The 16,436-nt window shown below is 43.5% G+C and overlaps 1 protein-coding gene across 2 annotated transcripts in view; it reads left to right on the forward strand.

Annotated features, from left to right (window-relative positions):
- The window catches only part of col15a1a (collagen, type XV, alpha 1a), a 100,060-nt gene that overhangs the window by 39,567 nt on the left and 44,057 nt on the right, over positions 1-16,436 (forward strand). For both annotated transcript variants that reach the window (XM_076290808.1, XM_076290809.1), the window contains exons 4-7: positions 4,166-4,240; positions 6,521-6,610; positions 15,301-15,415; positions 16,197-16,243. In XM_076290808.1, the coding sequence (XP_076146923.1) occupies positions 4,166-4,240; positions 6,521-6,610; positions 15,301-15,415; positions 16,197-16,243 (327 nt within the window). The remainder of the gene's footprint in view (positions 1-4,165; positions 4,241-6,520; positions 6,611-15,300; positions 15,416-16,196; positions 16,244-16,436) is intronic.

The raw sequence follows: 16,436 nt of genomic DNA on the forward strand, positions 1-16,436 counted from the left end.
CTCCTCTTGGACTTTCTCTTCCTTTCCCATCTTCCCTTCTTTTTCTCCTTTCCACCTCTTTTCTTCAAAGGGCCCTAAATAAAATGATTCAGTGATTGCTTGTCGATTGCTTTTTGCTTCTGGAGTGGCTGTACACATAGTCCGTCATTTAAATTGGGGCACCTAGAGTCTCTTCTTTCCTTCCCTTCTTTCTCTTATTCTTTCTCTCCTCCTCACTCTCTCTATTTCTGGCTCAATTCCGTTCTCCCCTCTCACTCTCCTCTCCGTTCTGGTACTGGAGCTGCAGTTCTTGAGTGTTGAGGGCAGGTGTTGTGGTGGGTCAACCCCATGGCCGCCCGCAGTGAGAGTGTTTGTGCTGGACGTCGCCCCCGAGGTTCTGCATGTTCACCTGAGAGGAAGAACAATAAACATGGCCTGTGGCCGCTCTTTGCAAGTGGACGCCGCTCCCAGCGTGATGCCTAATCACTCTGACTTGTGCCAGCAATTCTATACGCTGCCTCTGTCTGTATATATGTGTGTATAATGTGTGTGTGTGCGTGTGCGTGTGCGTGTGTGTGTGTGTGTGTGCATACTGTACATGCGTGTGTGTGTGTGTGTGTGTGGATGTATGTGCAATACACACACACACACTGTGCGGCTGCCTGCTAAGGAGCAACCTCAGCAGGACCAACCACTGACTAAAAAGCCCCCTGCTAGCTGGGCACAAGTTCACTGACTGGGCGCTTTGTCCAATAAAACCCAACCTTATAAAAACGCTGGTGTACTTTTCAAGCTTGACTTCTCCCCCATTGCAAAGGGCCATCTCAGTTTTATAGGACTTATTTGTGCAAATTATTTCACTTAAGCGGATGCATTACGACCCCTAAGGCTGCGCCTTTGAGTGTGGACGGAGGACAGGGATAATAGCACATAATAGGCATCCAGGACGCACAGTTCTGAGCTGTGTGCTGCGTTTGAGAGTTTTGGGCTCGCTTTGCTCTTGATTTGTCAGGGTTGCCAGACGGGACTCCTCCGCAGCTGTAATTGAGAGCAGCTGTGCTGTTTAAGGACATGGCGATGGGTGTCCAGTGTGCCTCTGGCTCGCCCCAAGCCTTGGCCAGAGAGATACAGTATTAAGTGATTGGCTTTGATGGGAAAGGATTACACAAGTGTGCACACACACACCTAGTCACACACACGCACACACGGACACACACACACACATACACACACACATGCACACATGCATAGGCACAAACGCATGCATACACACACATGCACACACACACACACGTCTGTATCTCTCCTCTCTCTCCTCCTATACACAACCACATACACACCCTCTCTCTCCAGCTGCTGTCTCTCTCTCTCTCTCCCTCTCCTCACACACACACACACACACACACACACTCTCTCTCTCTCTCTCTTTCTCTGTTTTACACACACACTTATGCAAAGACAAACACTTCACAAATGCCATGCTTTGGGCTAAGAGTCTGATGCCAAAAGACAATGCTTCCCAGCTGACATACAAACACACACACACACACACACACACACACAGACACACAGAGTGTATTGGCCTGACTCCCAGTCTTATGAATATGAGTGGAGTTGCAATGGGTTACGATGGTCTACCTCTCTTTTCCCTCAGTTTCCTATTTTTACAGCTACGGTACGTGGCCTCGGACTCTACAGTTGAACGCAGTGCAGCTAGCAGTGTTCCATCTCGCTGTGTTCTCATAAAGGCTCCTCATGGAAAGTTCTCTGTATTGGACAGGAACTTCTATCAAAGGCTCCTCATGGAAAGTTCTCTGTATTGGACAGGAACTTCTATCAAAGGCTCCTCATGGAAAGTTCTCTCTGCCGGACAGGAACTTATATAATTAATCTGCTGTTGTCATCTTAGTTCACCTCAGCCTTCATTGTCCAGTGTCCAGTGTCTGAAATATGAGAGGGCATGTCAGAAGATAGACCACGTAGAGTTCAAGCTGGGCTCCGTAGAGTGCCTTGGCGACTTCCATATGTTATGGCACTATATGAATAAAACTGAATTGAATTGAGATATACCAAGCTAGTTCTATAAAGATATAGCGTCTTTTCTTCTGTCTCTTTTAAGTTGGGCAATCAAGGCTGTGTACCAACATTATCTCACCCTTGTTGGGAGAGAAAAGTCCCATTTTTGTGGTGTGTGTGTTTGTGTCCTCTGTTAAAAGAAGAGGTTTTTTGAAGGCTTTGAACAGCTGTGTTTATTCTCCACTTCGGGGGGAACCGGCAGTATGTTGTGCACAAGGACAAACAAAGTCTCTACAAAGTGACCACCAAAGTCAGTGTGTGGCCTCCACACAGGTCTGCCCGAGGTTAGTGAGGCCATTTCAGTTCACTGCTGTCCATTCAAGTGCGACCATAAAGAGCCTGCAATCCAGGTCCTATAGAAGGGCACTTCTTCTAGTCAGCTTGCACTGCTGGAGCAATTATAATGGCAACATTGCATTTCACTGGTGTTGACCCTGTCTTCAGGTAAACAGACATAAACCTGCTGCTGGTCTTTTGTAAGGAGATGAAGGCCCTGTGGTTCTCCTGACACTTAGCTTATAGCACGGTTAGACAGTGGGCTCCTACTGTACTTGAGCCAGTGAATGAATGAATGACCAATATGTTTTCCCAGTAGGCTAGGTGAATAATCTGCAGATATTTGAGAACTGACTGTAGAGAAGAAGTTTGGTGTTTGGTTTATTTGGTTGATGTCATTCAGGTCAAGAAGATCATAGAGGAAACATCAAAAATGTGGTGGGAAAACCCATGCTTTAGTTATATGGGACTTAAATAGGCGACGAGGGAAGAAGCATTACTTTATTCTGCTCTTTTGATATCATAAAGTAGAGACCCTGGAGGATGCAGAGATGTCGGAGTCGTGATCCTGTGAATCATCCGACCCCTTGCTACGAGATGCGGGGAATTCCCTCTTCTGGAGGTGCTGAGGGATGATTCCGGTCTGCACGCAGGCTGCCTGCAGGAAGCATCTCCATTCTGCTGCTGGAACCAAAACCATCCCTTGCTTCCTGTCAATAATCAATTGCTATGGGAACAGAGCAAAAACAACCTGCCCTAAGCCATCCTTGAAGGAAAGAGAACACCCCCACATTTGTTGAATCAAAGGAAAAAAGTCCTGAACGCATGTCCTGACTGACGCGTTTGGAGATTGAATAAAGGGGAACATGGTTTAATCTCTCCCATCCTGAGAGTGATTGTGTGGAGGAGCTTCAGCTTGGCAGTCAGCAGCAACAGCTCTGGTTGTTGTTCTCACCCCACATCGGTGTTAGGTGTCGTTCTCCCTTGAAGTCATGGAAGAAAGACACAGCTACTCTTTCTGTTTACAAGGATGCACCTGTATCAAACGTGTCCGACACACAGTCTTCCAGTTTATGAGGACAAACCTGTATCCAACGTATCCAACACTCTGATGGTCCCTGCGCTTCTCAATGAAAAATCTCAGAAGTTAATAAACCATTGTAATATTCGTAAATTTCCCCATGAACTTTTAACAAGATTTGTAAATGTTGATCACTTGCAAGCTGTTCATAAATCTCTTGTTTAGATGTCGTTTTTGAAGCATTGCTTGGCCTGTTGAGTTTCCACTGGGCCAGGTCCATGATGATGGCTTGTATTGTGTGCACCTCCGCAAAAAGAAAGGCTTTTTGTGTTTGTGGCATATTTTTAGCTTTATTTCTAAGCTTTGTTTACTGTCTTTACAGATGGGCTTGATTTGACCGAGTTAGGTTCTGATTTATCGTACTTCTCACCCCTAAGCACTTGTTTTAAAGTGAGCGCTCGGATGGAAAACAGGTGTGCCTTGGCTGGATGAGATGGGATTGAGGAGGAAGGGGGGTGGGGGGGGCTGCCAGCAACCTTGCCCTGTTGTGCTCTTCTCTCCAGGAAGTTCCAGGAAAAGGCCTCCTGATGCTTAACTCTGTGTTCTCTTTTAAACAGCTGTTACAGAGAAAGAACAATGCACAGATGAAGTAGGAGGAAAATGAATGAATCTGCCATATCTCGGGTGGAGACACAGACATGTTCTGTTACAACGCATATCATGAATGTCCAACAAATAACAATTTCTCTCTTTTTATCCCCACTCTCTCTTTCTCTCTCTCTTTCTCCCAATTTTCTCTTTTTCTTTATGCAGGGTTCCATCCAGCAGCTGGTGTTGACCCCTGACCCCCGGGCCCCAGATGACCAGTGTGAGGAGGACGACCCCTATGTGAGTATTTCTCATTGGTCCAAAATGCACTACCATTACTGTTTTCCTTCTCAGATTGTAATCAGACAACCGCACAAGCTAATTAATGTACTGACTGCTCAAAAAGCCTCTCTTAAACTTGACTGTCATTACCTCCGATAAGTGGAAAACATTGTAGGTAGTGCTTTGAAGTCTGGCTGGTCTTTGGTCCCCTTTAGACTCCAAATTCCAGAGTTTCGCTTCAGACTACCACACAAGTCTGTTAACACTCTGACTAGTAACTAACTAGTAATCTAGTCAGACTCTCCAACTTACACCTCGTCTACACTAGGCATAGAAGATGAACGCAGATGCAAGAACAAATACAGAGCTTAAGTCTAAATGGTGCAGTAGCCATAACTTCATGTTGGTCTTAACTTTCAGTTCTAAAGTGAATGTAACGTATGCCTAGCTGGTGGACTCAACTCAAGGTCATCAGCATCCAGGCCCTCAGTTAGGGGTTTACCCCTCTGAAGCTCTCCACTCATCGAAAGTAATGATTAACAGTCAAGGTTAGGAGAGGCTTTTTAAGCGGTCAGTACATTAATTAGCTTGTGTGGTTGTCTGAAGGGAAACTCTGGAATTTGTAACAAATCAGTCTAAAGGAGACCGCAGACCAGCCAGTCTTCAAAGCACTACAAAGCACTGCTGATTGACCACTTAGTCACCTTGTGTTGCCTTTGTGTGGTGAAAAACAATTCCACTGCACACACAGGAAAGGCTGCCCATGCCATGTCATGGTGCAGACAAAAAAACCATAAACAAAGCAGTGATAGCTTAGACTTTTCACACTACTCTTGCTCACCAAAGACAGTGCACAATCAAAAATATGTTTAATAATAATCAAATTGACATTGGTACTATCAGTCCTGGGTCTTTTTGTTGTGTAAGAAAGCAAGAGGCAGAGGAAGGGAAAAAAACTACTGTAACTATTAAGGAAATATTTGATGATTGCACTGTGCTTCTTAGCAACAAGTAGACAAGCTAAACACTCAATCATAGCAATCCTTTTCCCAACGGCTCCGACACCAGTGTAGGTCTGTCGGATGTGGCAATGCTGCACAGACCTCCCTAAATGAAGATACAGACACTCATCAACCGGCCAGATGTTATCGGACATCTGACCATTGGCTTCATGTGCGCTCTCAATTACTCTCCTCACATTTAAGGTTAGGTTAATATTTAGGTTAGTGATGACGTCTGGAGAGGCTTTGTGATGTGGAGAGCAGACTGCTGAGCAAGTAAAGAATTTGAAGGATAACTGTCTAGGACTGCAGCATCGGAAACCACAAGTCTAATGGCAAGGTCGCAATGACGTCAGCCTGCAGAAGACTACTCTTACATCTGCAACAGCAACCTGGGGTCAAAGTTTAGACTCTGTTCCCAGATTGTGGAACAGATTCATGAATGGATCTGGCTTTTATCCGATGCAGACCCTCCAGGTTAACCACCTAATCAGGGTCGAGTCAGTCTTCGGAGAGCAGCTGACTGTACAACAGGCCTTTTCTCGAGTTAGCCACTCTCCAAGATTGCCCCCTATGAGAGCTCAGATAAGCAGTGCTGCATTTGCGCACCTGTGGTTTTCCCCATAGCAATGGAAGTATGGCTCCCTCTTCTGGCCATGCTTGAGGACTGCAGGACACTGTGTGTCCTCTTGCAGTTTTATGTAAAAGGAATGACAGCTTGATTAGATGGTAATGAAAACTGTGCTTAACCCCGGTTGTTATCAGATCTGGTTTTGCATTGTCTGCAAAACTGTTTTTTTCCCCTGAAAGTTTGCCGTATAACTCAGTAATTTTGATTTCTCATAGTGATTAGATACAAGTTTAAAAGCCTGAAGAAAATATGCTACAACCACAGCTGCAATTAAAGCCTGAGATCATTTCATGAGGATTTTAGCAGGATTAAGGCCCAGCCTTTCAAACAGATGGAATAATTCACAGAGCTGAAATGGAATAAAGTGCCACAAAATTAAATTGGACAGAAACCAACAAGTGGACAATGAATCCTATCACCCTAAATCATACTTCAATAGGAAGCTCTCATTTTAAATGATGGTGCCTTGGGCTAAAGTGTAATAAGATAATCACTACAAACATAAATAAATAAGGTAGTTCAATCAATAATACTAATGTTAGCATAGATAATCAAGATGTGTGTGTGTGTTTGTGTGTTTGTGTGTGCCCCTGTGTGTGTGTGTGTGTGTGTGTGTGTGTGTGTGTGTGTGTGTGTGTGTGTGCGTGTGTGTGTGTGCTCTCTCAGGCGTCTGGCTATGGAAGTGGGGATGACGTGGATGACACTGAGACCATGGACGAGGTAAAGAAGCTTGTGGAGGAGAGGGAATACACCATGGTGAGTCTGATCTCTCTCTCTTACACACACACACACACACACACACACACACACACACACACACACACACACACACACACACACACACACACACACAGTAGACAGTCCTTAAAGTGAGCACCCCCCCCCCCATGCCACTAAGGCCCTTCCAGCATCTTCTCCCCAGACATACTGGTTCTGTTAAGTTTGTTGTGACTCAGCTCAGCTATTAGCAGGAGCTCTGTCTCTCACCACAGAGTCCAGAAGTGTGTGTTCACTCACACAGATCTGCCTGGACTCAGTAGTGTGTGTCCTCAAACAACCCTGTGAGAAAATCGTGTAAAATACATGCACACACACACACACACACACACACACACACACACACACACACACACACACACACACACACACACACACAATGTCCTTCATTTCAGCTGGCTTTACTCTATTTACTCTGTTGTTTTCTTTCATTTCACTGAGGCATCATATCATGTACACACACAGGCACACGGGGGGAGAGAGAGAGAGAAAGAAAGATACAGAGAGAGAGAGAGAGAGAGAGAGAGATACAGAGAGAGAGAGAGAGAGAGACCCTACTCCATCCCTCATCAGAAACTGACAAACCCATGTGTGGAGCAGCCAAAGTCAGAGTAAACCCTCTGTTGTGCGAAGGAGGAAGCCCTGTTCGTGTGCGTGTAGTTTAGCCATATGGCTGCCATACCCGCACTGTAATCCTCCGTCAAACATTCCTCATACCCATACACACTCCTTCATCCTTTGATAGCATGCCTCTCCTCCTTTAGCTCCTCTATTTGATCTACAGCTCCCGGCTCCCCACCGTGCTGGACACAAATGAGAGGCCTGAAATCCCTGTTACAAGAAAACATAAAGCAATAGAACAAATCCTTGTTCAGTGTTGCTGCCGGATGGCTGTCTGTATGTATGCGTCAGGGCTGACAGGCTGGACGTCCACTTTAAAGCGGGCCAGACCACACAGGGAGAAAATGATTTTATGCGCTCATTTCAAAATCAAAAGAAGGAGCACAGGAACGTTATAGTGACCAGAAGAAAACTTCATAGTTGGCCGAATGAGCAGCACTGATAGTGAAAGCTTTGATGATTATACTCTATCCTCTCGAAGTCTCTGAGCTGGTTGTTAGATTAAATACAGGTGTGTCCTCTGTGTGGTTTGTGTGGTTGTGCCCATTTAGCTGTGCTGTCCTGTGCTGGGCTGTGCTGTGTGGTGTTTTTGTGGAGGTCTGCCTGGTGCAGGGTTTCCCATGTTCCCATGCTCCGTCAGACGGGCAGATTGTTCGTGTCATCTCCCCTGTCTGAGCGCAAGGGAACGGGGGTGGGGGGGGGGGTTGTTGGCCCTGCAACCACAGTGACCTCATTGGAATGCTGTGAATCCTGGGTAATTAGGCTGCTGCAGTGCAGTGTGGGATGCGCCGACCGCTGGCCCCAGCCGGGCTGGACTGATGGGTTTTCCCAGCATCCTTTGGGATACGGTCCTGGTCTTTTGACATTAGTGTTGGCTCTGGCAGGCATTCATGTCTCCAAGAAAACAACAACACACAGACAGAGAAAACATAATACTACACAACACAATCTAACATAACATAGCATAACATAGCACAGTATCACATAGCACAACACAACATATCACAATACTACACAACATATTATGCTCCAGCATAGCACAGAACCATGCAACACAATGCTACACAATATAATACACAGCATAACACAGAACAGCACAGCTTACCACAACACGATGCAGCATTAATATAATAATACAGCACAGCACAGCACAACACAACACAACACAACACAGCACAGCACAACACAACACAACACAACACAACACAACACAACACAACACAACACAACACAACACAACACAACACGCAGTAAAGCACTAATACACCCCACTCCACCGCAGAACACGTGTAGCACATCAGGGTCAGGTCCAGAGAATAGAGAATGTGGGTTTGGACCAGGATCAGGGTGCCTGTGGCGGGTGCTCCATTTGCGTGCTCTGGTGCCCCCTACAGGACAACCCCAGGCAGTCTGAAGTCTCTCAGACCACAGGCACTCCACCCAGCGGCCCCATGATACCACTCAGTCAGGTTTACATATGTTCAGCACAGTGTGATGGCGCTTAAATCACTCTAAATGGCTCCAGCAGCACCAGAAGTGTGTGTGTGTGTGTGTGTGTGTGTGAGAGAGAGAGAGAGAGGGAGAGAGAGAGAGAGAGAGAGTTATGACCAGCATGGAAAAACACAGCAATGGTTGGGATAATTTTTGTGTCTTACCACGGATAAATATTTGTGATTCACATAACAAATGTTATTCAGGGATTTAGCATAATGATTGTGTTTTATTAGCTGATGCTTAGCATGTCAAATAATGTTTTGTCCTCAGAGGTACAGTTATATTATAAAAGTTTGGCTGCCTGTTGCATAGTTATAAACAGGTCATGGCAGAGGCTCCAAGTAGAGCATGATTTAGGAGACAGATTGATAGTTATCATCTTTGTCCACTCACATTCATTATACAGGAACAGATGCTTCTGAAAATGGCTAACAGGCAGGTCCTGATGTCCCTATTCTTATACGTACTGTATATGCAAAATTGTGCTAATTGGATGAGTTTTGAGCTAGATGGTTTGCATTAGCAACGAAATGGTTTATAGCTTGTAGCAGCGAGCGTAGAGCCACAGCCTGTTAATGAAGTCAGTGTATTACCTTCTTTCATATTCTGGTAGCTTCAAATCCGTGGGCAAGTTTGACTCAAGTTGAGCATATACAGTATAGCTGAATGTGATGCATGCTGACAATACAAACATGCATCACGTTCAGCCAGATCTGCGCAACATTTAATTTGTAAACTTTATGAGCTTTATGGCGTCCATGGAATTTGGTAACACTTTGAGTTAAAGTATAGTAATATGGATCAGAAGAGGAGGAGGCTTTTAAAGAGAGTGTGAGAGGGTCCACATAACAGCTTTGACAACTTCACCTCTGTACCTCTCTCCTCCTCTCTCTCCTCCTCTCTCTCACCCCGTCTCCCTCTGCTCTCTCTTTTTTTTACCTCATCCTCCCTTCCCTCCCTTTGCTCTCAACTTTCACTCAACTCTTTCTGTCTATGGCAAGCCGATTGAGCATTTATTCTGATATCTTGATATCAGGCATAATTGTCATGTACATGTAAGCCATTTTTGTCAACTAGTTAACTAGTGAGCCATGTTTGTGTGAACTAGTTAACTAGTGAGGGCCAAAATATGCACACTAGTTAACTAGTGGGAGCCAAAAGGCTCACTAGTTAACTAGTGAACACATTTTAGCTTCACTAGTTAAAGGAGAATTCCGGTGTGATATTGACCTAAAGTGTGTTGAAACATGATACCGAGTGTGAACGTATGTCTCATAGCCCATCTCGGCTTGTCCCCTGCACTCCAAAATCTGGCGCTAGTTAGCAGATGCTAACAATGGTGGTGCTCCGGCATCGGCCTAGCCATGCAAATAAATCACTGTTTTACACCATTTACGAGGCTCAATGTATCTCCACACTTCACTGGTAGACTTCCGAGGGCCCTGACATTTAAAACGAGACATTGAGAACTTTGAAAAAGCACTGGTAGTTTACTTACAAGACGATTTATACAGACAGGTCCTTCACGAAGTTTAGCGTTTGCAGCCATCTTGAATTTAGTCACGATAAGTCGAGCGACGACTAAGAATGAACAGGTATGATAAGGGATCAGATTCCAAAAATAATTCCGTGGAAATGCATGGATTCCAGTTGCTGCTACTGGAAGAAACTGGAATCCATGCATTTCCACAGAATTATTTTTGGAATCTGATCCCTTATCATACCTGTTCATTCTTACTCGTCGCTCGACTTATCGTGACTAAATTCAAGATGTCTGCAAACGCTATACTTCGTGAAGGACCTGTCTGTATAAATCGTCTTGTAAGTAAACTACCAATGCTTTTTCAAAGTTCTCAATGTCTCGTTTTAAATGTCAGGGCCCTCGGACGTCTACCAATGAAGTGTGGAGATACATTGAGCCTCGTAAATGGTGTAAAACAGTGATTTATTTGCATGGCTAGGCCGATGCCGGAGCACCACCATTGTTAGCATCGGCTAACTAGCGCCAGATTTTGGAGTGCAGGGGACAAGCCGAGATGGGCTATGAGACATACGTTCACACTCGGTATCATGTTTCAACACACTTTAGGTCAATATCACACCGGAATTCTCCTTTAACTAGTGAGAACCAGAAATGCCGACTAGTTAACTAGTAGAGGCCAAAATGCATACCAGTTAGCTAGTTGAAGGCGTTTGGGTGTCACTAGTTAACTAGTGACAGCCAAAAATGTGCACATGTTTACTAGTGAAGGCAAAACACCTCACTAGTTAACTAGTTGCAGTAGGTCAATGCCACTAGTTAACTAGTGAACCGTAAATGGCTGACTAGCTAGCTATGTGATGGAAGTAGGCTCTCTAGTTAACTAGTTGATGCATCATTTGTCCAAACTAGTTAACTAGTGAGGTCATACATGTATACTAGTAAACTAGTTCAAGACAAAATTCACACTAGTCAACTAGTGGCGCAGAATTCAAATTAGGAGGCAGAGAATTGCGGAAATTGAGGCTTTCTATTGGCTCCCTATGTCCAAATAGAACATGACAACCAATCACAGTGCAGAATTTCACAAAATCCCACCCACAACATTACATGCTGGCCAAAGGAACTCTAGCTAGTAAACTAGTGGCTTCAGTGTGACACTTACATGTAAACTAGTGAAGGCAGAACTGCTCACTAGTTAACTAGTGAAGACACAAATGCCCACTAGTTAACTAGTAAGGTCTAAAAAGTGTCACTAGTTTACTAGTGTGCACCAAAACACCCACTAGTGAACTAGTGATGGCAATTTCCATTCGACTAGTTAACTAGTGAGGTGCAAAAAGTGTCACTAGTTTACTAGTGTGCCCCAAAATGCCCATTAGTTAACTAGTGAAGGCCATTTCAGCCCCACTAGATTACTAGTGAGATGCCAAAATGGTCACTTGTTAACATGTAAAGGCCAAAATACCCACTAGTTTACTAGTGAGGGTGTTGTGGGCCTTACTAGTTAACTAGTGGCATGCATATTTTGTTCACTAGTTAACTAGTTACACCTAAAAACACAAACAAGCTGACCGTTTTTGTCCACTAGTTAACTAGTGGAACAATTTAAGTCTAACTAGTTTGCATGTGTGGCAGTGAAGCAGCTCACTAGTTAACTAGTGCGCACAAGACACACACATTGGCCACTAGTTAACTAGTGCGCAATGTCGCACTTGCATGCAAATGAAGAAGGCGGAACAAGGATTTTGATTGGTCCATTTAGGACTCAGAAACCTAGAAAACATGGCTGACTTCGTCCAGGCTGTTCTAAGAGCAAACTTTTATAAACTAAGATTGTTTGAGCATAAAAATATGTTTTGATAATATGTCTAGTGACAAAGTTGTGGTCTATTGCTGTAATTTTCGTTCAGTTAATGTCTACAATCTTTAGTTTTTCAGTTATTAGTCTGAAAATCGCGATAAAACTGGAGGCGTTTGTATATGGTTGCCTAGCAACAAAACGTTTCAGTAACATGAACATTGATGATAGCATTGCTGATGTGGCAAGACTAGCTCAAGTGGTTAAGCAGCAGGAGATCATGTGGGAGACCAGGGTTCAATTCCTTAGAAGTGCATGAATTTTAATTACTTTTGAAACCATGTGCAGTTAATGTGTGCAGTTAATGTGTACAATCTTTTGTTTTTCAGTTATTAATCAGAAAAGCGCGACTGAATGGATACATATATGTCTGTGGTTGCCTAGCAACAATAAACAAAGAATAATATTAAAATCGATCCCTTGAATCTTTGGTGTGGATCACTAAGAGCTCACTTGTTAAAGCATGGGGTTTCCCTGTTATTATTAAAAAACATTTTGACAGAATATGAGATACTGCATACTGCAGGCTCTGCTTTACTATCTATAAGTACCGTTGCAGAGCAGTGTGTCACTTTAGCCACTAGGGGCACCCATCAGGACCTGATCGCGAGGCTATGAACAGTAAATTTACATTTAGACTGGGTGGGATTCTTACATAATACCCAATAGGAGTCTTCTACCCACCCTCTCATTAGAATTTGCATAATAGCTGTTTCAGGCACTAGTTAACTAGTGAGCTGCTTCACTGCCACACATGCAAACTAGTGAGACTTCAATTGTTCCACTAGTTAACTAGTGGACAAAAACGGTCAGCTTGTTTTTCTTTTAAGGTGTAACTAGTTAACTAGTGAACAAAATATACATGCCACTAGTTAACTAGTAAGGCCTACAACACCCTCACTAGTAAACTAGAGGGTATTTTTGCCTTTACATGTTAACAAGTGACCATTTTGGCATCTCACTAGTTAACTAGTGGGGCTGAAATAGCCTTCACTAGTTAACTAGTGGGCGTTTTGGAGCACACTAGTAAACTAGTGACACTTTTTGCACCTCACTAGTTAACTAGTCGAATGGAAATTGCCATCACTAGTTTACTAGTGGGTGTTTTGGTGTACACTAGTAAACTAGTGACACTTTTTAGACCTCACTAGTTAACTAGTGGGCATTTGTGTCTTCACTAGTTAACTAGTGAGCAGTTCTGCCTTCACTAGTTTACATGTAAGTGTCACATTGAAGCCACTAGTTTACTAGTTAAAGTTCCTTTGGCCAGTATGTTAACTTGTGTGCCACATGCAAATGTTGTGGGTGGGATTTTGTGAAATTCTGCGCTGTGATTGGTTGTCATGTTCTATTTGGACATAGGGAGCCAATAGAAAGCCTCAATTTCCAGAGTTCTCCGCATCCTAATTTTAATTCTGCGCCACTAGCTTACTAGTGTGAATTTAGGCTTCAACTAGTTTACTAGTATACATTTATGACCTCACTAGTTAACTAGTTTGGACAAAGGATGCATCAACTAGTTAACTAGTGAGCCTGCTGCCATCACCTAGCTAGCTAGTAAGCCATTTATGGTTCACTAGTTAACTACTGACATTGACCTACTCCAACTAGTTAACTAGTGAGGAGTTTTGCCTTCACTAGTAAACATGTGCACATTTTTGGCTGTCACTAGTTATTAGCTGACTGGCTGATTAGCTACTAATATGTGTTCACTAGTTAACTAGTGGGCATTTATGCTGTCACTAGTTAACTAGTGTGCACAAACATGGCTCACTAGTTAACTAGTTGACAAAAATGGCTTGCATGTTGGCCTGATATCAAGATATCAGAATAAATGCTCAAGCGGCTGGCCAAATTACATAGAAGTTAACAAGTGGGAATTTGACATTCAGTAGTCAGCTAGTAAACATTTTTGTACCTTACTAGTTGACTAGTAAAATATAGAAGTCTTTAAACTAGTTAACTAGTGCACATTTCAGTGTCCACTAGTTAACTAGTGAACATGCTGAGCATTACTAGTTAACTAGTAAGATATGAAACATATGAACTAGTTAACTAGAGAGAATTTGGGCCTTACTAGTTAACTAGTGAGCCTTTTGGCTGTCACTAGTTAACTAGTTCACACAGAAATGGCTCACTAGTTAACTAGTGGACAGAATCAAGATATCTGAATAAATGCTCAATCGGCTTGCCATATCTGTCACCCTCTTCTCTTTCACCGCCTTCCTCGTCTCATCATGGAACCTACTTTCAAACTCCATTCCGTTTCTCTCTCTCCCTTAGCTCATCTCATTACCCCCTCACTTTTCAATTCCTTGCATGTTATTGGCATGCAATATTGCCAAAGCACAAGATACAACCCATAATGATAATAATAAAAACATGAAGATGAAAAATAAATGTCATTTTTTTCTTGCCCTCCCTACATCTCCCTCTCCCTAGCATATATTTTCCTCTCTTGCCCTGTTACTTTCTCTAATCTCTTTTTTCCTTGATATCTCTCTTTCTTTCCATCCACCTCCTCTCATCTCCTCTCGCTTATCTCACTGGTTCCCTCTGGGGCTGTGCCATATATCATATAGTGTGTTGTATATCATATAGTGTGTTGTATATCGGGGGCTGTGCCATATATCTTAAAGTGTGTTGTATATCGGGGGCTGTGCCATATATCATATAGTGTGTTGTATATTGGGGGCTGTGCCATATATCATATAGTGTGTTGTATATCATATAGTGTGTTGTATATCGGGGGCTGTGCCATATATCATATAGTGTGTTGTATATCGGGGGCTGTGCCATATATCATATAGTGTGTTGTATATCGGGAGCTGTGCCATATATCATATAGTGTGTTTTATATCGGGGGCTGTGCCATATATCATATAGTGTGTCGTATTTCTTGGTAATTCCTCCCCATGATACACATTTTAACTACATTGTCATATTGTTGTATTGATAGTTGCATGGTGATGGTTTTGAATATGTACAGGGTCCAAAGCCCTAATTCTCTCCATCTATCCATCCATCCCAACAGTGGACCTCATGTCTACCCTTCTTACTCCTTCCTTCTCACTCTGTTCCTTTTTCTCCTCTTTTTTCCATCTCTCGCTCTTCTCCTCTTCTCTCCATCTCTCTCTCTTTTTTCTCTATACTTTCCTCTCTTCTCTCATGTCTACCCATCTCACTCACTCCCTCCCTCTCTCACTCCCTCAGCCAGAAGACTTCCTGACCACGCCCGTCCAGGCTCCGCCCACTGAAGCATCCTCCGACGATGAGGACCTTGAGGAAGAGACGTCTGGTCAGGCCATCGACCTGCCCGATGAGAGAGGTAAGACTGTCCCTTTTATGACACACGTGCATCAGGGAGTTCTGATCAAAGGCTTTTTCCAGTAACAGAGAGAGACTTTGCTAGTCTGCAAGTGGAAGAAGAGGACAGTTATATGAAAGAGTCAGTTGAAATTCTGCAGGTTAAAAGTGTATTTGAAGAAATAAGTCATGAAAAATACAGATGGTCAACCTGAATGAATGATCAACATAAATGAATGAAAGCTGTGACAAAATTTGGCATAGTCAAAAAGAGAACATTCAGGTAGCATCCATGACAAAAAAGGAGCTAGTGCCAAGCTCTGATTGACAACATTCTGCCAGGCACTAGGCCTGTTGTTAAGGACATACTTGGTACTCTGTACACTGATTTCAAATGGCATGTTGCTACTGTGCCTTGCAGTCAGTAAAAGCAATTGGAAAAATATGTATATGCCCACCAGGGGGCAGTAAAACCATTTGTCTCTAGTATAAAATTGCTGAAGCATGGTAATGTCTGAGTCCTTGTTCATCACAATTTGATTTTCATAGCCACTGAATGGGCATATTACTGCCTACTTACTGTGTTTGGAGTTAAGCCTTGATCTGCTTCCAGAGATGCAAACGAACTCATCTTCCACTCTTATATTTAGAGAGCTGAGTCATTTTGGTTCTGCATTACCACAGAGGGACATATGCCCAGGGCTTGGGAAATTATTTGGAGACACGATTGTTTTTCAAGCACGTCTAAGAATATGTTACCAACTCCCACAATGTACATTAAAGAGTCTATTGTCTTCATGCAGCCACAGAACACACTGCCAGAGTGGACACAAGTCACACAGAAACCAGTGTAAGTAAGAATGTGTGTGCGTGTGTGTGTGTATGTGTGTGTGTGTGTGCGTGTGCGTGTGCGTGTGCGTGTGCGTGTGCGTGTGCGTGTGCGTGCGTGCGTGCGTGTGTGTGTGTGAGCGTATTTACAGCATTTTTTTACATGCTTAGTTTGTTTGTCCTGGCCTGTTATATGTAACTAAATAAATGAGTGT

The sequence above is a fragment of the Alosa pseudoharengus genome, unplaced genomic scaffold, assembly GCF_046254945.1.
Source record: "Alosa pseudoharengus isolate Yale_2024_CS ecotype anadromous, Long Island Sound unplaced genomic scaffold, YU_APseudo_1.1 YU_APseudo_1.1_scf_18, whole genome shotgun sequence".
NCBI classification, from domain to species: domain Eukaryota; kingdom Metazoa; phylum Chordata; class Actinopteri; order Clupeiformes; family Clupeidae; genus Alosa; species Alosa pseudoharengus.